This window comes from Nothobranchius furzeri, chromosome 10 (assembly GCF_043380555.1).
Source record: "Nothobranchius furzeri strain GRZ-AD chromosome 10, NfurGRZ-RIMD1, whole genome shotgun sequence".
NCBI lineage: Eukaryota > Metazoa > Chordata > Actinopteri > Cyprinodontiformes > Nothobranchiidae > Nothobranchius > Nothobranchius furzeri.
This window is the reverse complement of record NC_091750.1, coordinates 6,307,072-6,313,235: the sequence shown is the minus strand read 5'-3', so window position 1 is coordinate 6,313,235 and position 6,164 is coordinate 6,307,072. Positions and strand designations below refer to the sequence as shown.

Below are 6,164 nucleotides of genomic sequence, written 5' to 3'. Positions count from 1 at the left end.
ACACATTTGTGGGCTTATAACTTGGCTTCTGAATATCCTAGAGAGGTCAAGTTTGTTTTAGAGTACTCCAATTAACAGCCCCTATTACCTCAAAAAGGAATGGCGTCATTAGCACTTATGGTTTTTAAATGGCACCCAGAATTATGTTGCACGAAGCACAATTTCACATCATTCTGGGTCCATTTGTGTGAAAACAAGGTCCAATCAGGCTGAAACGTTACAAGAAGGTAGAATCTATTGAGTTGTAAGTGATCTGAACGTTTCATGATGATCGCACATTCCTAAGGGGGTCAAACCATTTCCCAAAGGTCACCGGATCTGGTGTCACTTTAAAGAAGTAGTCCAGTTACACATTTGTGGGCTTATAACTTGGCTTCTGAATGTCCTAGAGAGATCAGGTTTGTTTTAGTCTACTCCAATCAACAGCCCCTACAACCACAAAAAGGAATGGAGTCATTAGCACTTATGGTTTGTAAATGGCACCCAGAATTATGTTGCACGAAGCACAATTTCACATCATTCTGGGTCCATTTGTGTGAAAAAAGGTCCAATCAGGCTGAAACATTACAAGAAGGTAGAATCTATTGAGTTGTAAGTGATCTGAACGTTTCATGATGATCGCACATTCCTATAGGGGGTCAAACCATGTCCCAAAGGTCACCGGGCCTGGTGTCACTTTAAAGAAGTAGTCCAGTTACACCTTTGAGGGCTTACAACTTGGCTTCTGAATATCCTAAAGAGGCCAGGTTTGTTTTAGAGTACTCCAATTAACAGCCCCCATTACCCCAAAAAGGAATGGAGTCATTAGCACTTATGATTTTTAAATGGCACCCAGAATTATGTTGCACAAAGCACAATTTCACATCATTCTGGGTTCATTTGTGTGAAAACAAGGTCCAATCAGGCTGAAACGTTACAAGAAGGTAGAATCTATTGAGTTGTGAGTGATCTGAACGTTTCATGATGATAGCACTTTCCTAAGGGGGTCAAACCATGTCCCAAAGGTCACTGGATCTGGTGTCAATTTAAAGAAGTAGTCCAGTTACACATTTGTGGGCTTATAACTTGGCTTCTGAATGTCCTAGAGAGATCAGGTTTGTTTTAGTGTACTCCAATCAACAGCCCCTACAACCACAAAAAGGAATGGAGTCATTAGCACTTATGGTTTTTAAATGGCACCCAGAATTATGTTGCACGAAGCACAATTTCACATCATTCTGGGTTCATTTGTGTGAAAACAAGGTCCAATCAGGCTGAAATAGTACAGGAAGGTAGAATCTATTGAGTTGTAAGTGATATGAACGTTTTATGATGATAGCACTTTCCTAAGGGGGTCAAACCATGTCCCAAAGGTCACCGGAACTGGTGTCAATTTAAATAAGTAGTCCAGTTACACATTTGTGGGCTCATAACTTGGCTTCTGAATGTCCTAGAGTGATCAGGTTTGTTTCAGAGTACTCCAATCAACAGCCCCTACAACCACAAAAAGGAATGGAGTCATTAGCACTTATGGTTTGTAAATGGCACCCAGAATTATTTTGCACGAAGCACAATTTCACATCATTCTGGGTCCATTTGTGTGAAAACAAGGTCCAATCAAGCTGAAACGTTACAAGAAGGTAGACTCTATTGAGTTGTAAGTGATCTGAACATTTCATGATGATCGCACATTCCTATAGGGGGTCAAACCATGTCCCAAAGGTCACCGGGCCTGGTGTCACTTTAAAGAAGTAGTGCAGTTCCACTTTTGTGGGCCTATAACTTGGCTTCTGAATATCCTAGAGAGGTCAGGTTTAATTTAGAGTACTCCAATTAACAGCCCCCATTACCCCAAAAAGGAATGGAGTCATTAGCACTTATGGTTTTTAAATGGCACCCAGAATTATGTTGCACGAAGCATAATTTCACATCATTCTGGGTTCATTTGTGTGAAAACAAGGTCCAATCAGGCTGAAAAGTTACAGGAAGGTAGAATCGATTGAGTTGTAAGTGATCTGAACGTTTCATGGTGATAGCACTTTCCTAAGGGGGTCAAACCATGTCCCAAAGGTCACCGGATCTGGTGTCAATTTAAAGAAGTGGTCCAGTTACACATTTGTGGGCTTATAACTTGGCTTCTGAATGTCCTAGAGAAATCAGGTGTGTTTTAGTGTACTACAATCAACAGCCCCTACAACCACAAAAAGGGATGGAGTCATTAGCACTTATGGTTTGTAAATGGCACCCAGAATTATGTTGCACGAAGCACAATTTCACATCATTCTGGGTCCATTTGTGTGAAAACAAGGTCCAATCAGGCTGAAACGCATTGGCGGTTCTAAGGGCGGGGCCACAGGGGCACTGGCCCCTGCTGAAATCTGATTGGCCCCTGTAGTGCCCCTGTCCTGTCACTCATTTGTCCTTTGTGCGGTGAAGAGATTGAAGGTGGATGCAATTCCGAGTCCAAACACTAGTGGCCGCGTGGCGCTAAGGAGCAAAATAGTGTGTGAAATCTAACAGAAGAAGATTTGAAAGATTCCAAGGAGGGAGAACTTTCAACCGACATCTGAAGAGAGTTCACGTTATGAGGAGTTTGTTGGTAAGTCATGAATCACTGTTTACTCACAGTTGCTATGTAAGTCATTTCTGACAATAAGTCAAATGGAAAGCAATGCCGACATTAGTTAACAGTAATGTTAAAGGCTTGTGAAAAAACGTTAGCCCTTGCTAATCCATGCACTTCTTTTGTAATCTGCATTTTGTGTGTTAATAGTTGGCACTGTAATAGAGAACATGAAAAGAAAGGGTCAGATACAGGCGGGAATTCTGCAGTATTTTCCAAAGAGAGTGAGTGTGTCAGCTGGTGAGAACGAGCTTGGAGAAATCTGAGAGAGAGCAGCAGGAGGCAGTGGACCAGAGGCTGGAACAGGGCAAGGCACCTCCATTCCCCCTTTATCAGGTCAGAAAGAATATAATCTTTATTGTGCAACAGTCATGTCAGATAAACACGAGAGACAGCCTCTTTTAGGACACACCATGCCGGGAAATCAGCGTACGTGTAAACGCGCCGTGGCGGCATGGTGTTGCGGGCATTTTGTGGCATTCGTGCTGCCACGGTTGATACTAATTTTACCGCAACGCCGGACTTGTGAATGCATATTACAACTTGGCGCAACAGAGGGTATCATGATCACGTGGGCAGCTACTGCCGAGCTCCGGCCGGCAACTATATTGAAAATGAAAGCAAACATGGGCCGTAACGTAAGTTTGGCTTTTCTAAACAGAATCAGCTGAGATGATGGCCGGGGAGCCTCTCCGTAAGAGTTGAAGCTCAGATCACCAGAGACTGCACGGGGACAGACATCTTCTGGAGCGGCTTGTTAAAAAAGCTTAATGAGTGTGGCTTTGATCGCAATAAAAAGCAAGTTATGTCCAAGATAAACTGAAGTCCGTGGCAGCGCAGAGACCGCCCCCAAGCCCCCTTTTCACCGCCATCGCATAATCTTTTGTAAAAAGATCATGATTGCACCACATTATCCAGCAGGACGGTCTGACCACTTATGAACGAGCTAATGCTGCCCAATGTTTCTGCTTATAATTGAGGATATCCTTTTCCCATTTGATCTTGGAGCTGATCAAATTAATGTGGAGTCATTTTCTTGCACAGAAAATTTGCATTGAGCTTTTTATATTTATCAGTAATAATTGGGTCAGTTATTCCAAGTACCAAAAATAAAGGATTATTGTTTAAATTGACAGAAGTTGTTAATTGTGACTAATCATTAGTGGCAAAATTGCTTCCCTTTAGTAAATGACTTTACATTTCTCAAAGCATCTTTCCATTCATCATCAGGAATGTTGCAGTTAAGTTTCCTTTCCCACAATTCCTTCAAGGTTTCCCTAAACTGTGACATTTTAATGTATTGTAAAATTTGTGGGAAAAGTCCTTGTTTGAAACACTGAATTTTATAATTGGTTGATTAATTAAGGTCAAGGTTAAGTTTTCCAAAGAGATTTTGTGTTTTGGATATTCCTTTGTTAGTCCAGTTTTTCCTGCCATTATTCTAGGTAAAAATAAAAAAATCACCATTATCTCAAAATTGTTAAATGATGTTGTTATCTTGTACTAATGGCACATATGTTTACTGAATTCTTCCGCTTCATGGTGATGTGGTTTACTATAACATTAACATAATGGATTTAAATTGTATTGGTTCCTTTGTCTACATCTACCACAACTCATCTTTATAGTCCAATCTTTCAAGTCTTCAATTTCAAATAAATAAAAATGTGGTCTCATAGAAAACAAAGTTTTGGCTGGATTTGGCTGGAGTTTGACATATATTTGTGTTTTAGCTGCAAACTGGGACAAGACTCTCTCCAATTCGGACAACCAGAGTAAAATTAATGACTTAACCTTCCATCCTGCTGGGCCACCAGAGTCACCAATCACTGCTAATCCTGCAGGATCAAATGGTAAACATTGATCTTAGAAAGTAATAAATGCTTGTGTATGTATTCGGCTTATGTTAGATCATTTTTCATTTGCTGTTTTCAGACATCTTCCAGTGTGATGCACAGAGTCCTGCGCAGACATCGGAACAGTGTTCTGTTCCAGTAGGACCTGGTGGTATGCTTCTCATTTTGTAAAGGCTCTTTAAAATTTAATTGAATTTTGCAGTCAATCACTTGCAGATTCTGAATGCCATGAATGTTAAAGGTTGAGAGATATAAGCAATTGACTCAGACTTATTTCATTTACTTCCCACCAGACATTTCCCAGTCAAGAGCAGAGGGTCCTGTGCAGCCTCTCCTTAAGGTTTTCCCCAAGACGCAACATGGCAACCGCAAGAGGGCATTCAACGAGTCATGGTACAGAGAATACACGTGGTTGGAGTACTCCATCAGTAGAGACTCTGTATTTTGTTATGCCTGCCGCCATTTCTCCCTTCCAAATGCCCTGTCTTCTGTATTCAGAACAGAAAGTGGTTTCTCCAACTGGAAGAAAGCTTTGTGTAAAGAAGGTGGCTTTAAAGACCACTCTAAATCAGACCACCACCAAAATGCTATGTTTGCATGGAAACAGCATGAAATGACCACTCAAACAAAATCATGCATGACAGAGTCTTTTAACACAGAGAGAGAAAAGAAAATTAAGGAGAATCAGACATATATTAAAACTATTGCAGAAGTCCTGCTTTTAACTGCCACACAGAACATTTCCCAGAGGGGTCACAGAGAATCTGAGGACTCGGGTAACCGAGGTAACTTTTTGGCTATTTTAGAAGAAATAGCTAAGCATGATTCGTTTCTAGAGAAGCGCATGAAAGCTCATGCTAATGCCAAATATACCAGCAAAACCATTCAAAATGAAATGTTGGAATGCCTGGCAGGAATGGTTCAAGAGGAAATAGTGAGGGAAGTTAAACAGAGTGAGGTGTTCAGTATAATAGCTGATGAAGCCAAAGACCTTCAGAAAAAAGAGCAAGTGTCACTGGTCATCAGATATTATTACAGAGGGGTCATACATGAGAGCTTTATTGACTTCATGAAAGCTGACAGCCTAGATGCAGCAGGGCTCACTGACTTGATCATAAAATGCCTTGAAAAACATGGACTAGAATACCGCAACAACCTGGTTGGCCAGGGCTACGATGGTGCTACTGTCATGAGTGGCAAGCACTCAGGTGTGTGTAGCCAAATATGCATTTTATGTGCATTGTAATGCTCATTGTTTGAACCTTGTGATTGTTGATAGTGTGAAATCTGTTTCTGAGGCTGACTGTTTTTTCTCACTTCTTCAGAAACTACATAGTTTTTTGTCTGGATCATATGTGCACACAAAATGGCATAGCAGTCAGAGAGAAATGTATGACGGTCCGCCTCGTGAACTTCCAAAGCTAAGTGACACTAGGTGGGCTTGCAGGTACGCCGCCTGTCACAACCTGCTTGACAGACTCCCAGCAGTGTGCCGTTTACTGCAAGAAATTGGGCTGGAAAGTCAAGGTGATCGGGCAGTAGATGCTCGTGGCTTACTGGCCCAAATTGATCTTAACTTTATTGGACTCTTGGTTATGTTCAAAAAAGTCCTGGGTCAGTCCAAGTTTTTGTCAGACATGCTACAGTCGCCCTCACTGGACCTCTCAGCAGCAGTCAGTCTTGTGGATTCCTTACTGGCCACGTTG

The 6,164-nt window shown here is 41.5% G+C and overlaps 1 protein-coding gene across 1 annotated transcript; it reads left to right on the top strand.

Moving 5' to 3' along the window:
- The first annotated feature begins 4,267 nt into the window (after positions 1–4,267).
- LOC129157032 (zinc finger MYM-type protein 1) lies at positions 4,268–5,704 on the top strand. The gene is made up of 3 exons (XM_054736122.1): positions 4,268–4,455; positions 4,538–4,609; positions 4,752–5,704. Exon 3 carries the CDS (start codon positions 5,048–5,050, stop codon positions 5,702–5,704), a length of 657 nt encoding a protein of 218 aa, XP_054592097.1. The 5' UTR covers positions 4,268–4,455; positions 4,538–4,609; positions 4,752–5,047.
- Positions 5,705–6,164: the final 460 nt, after the last annotated feature.

Coding starts and splice junctions, on each gene's coding strand:
- LOC129157032 (XM_054736122.1), top strand. CDS start 5,048: ATGTTTGCATGGAAACAGCATGAAATGACCACTCAAACAAAATCATGC.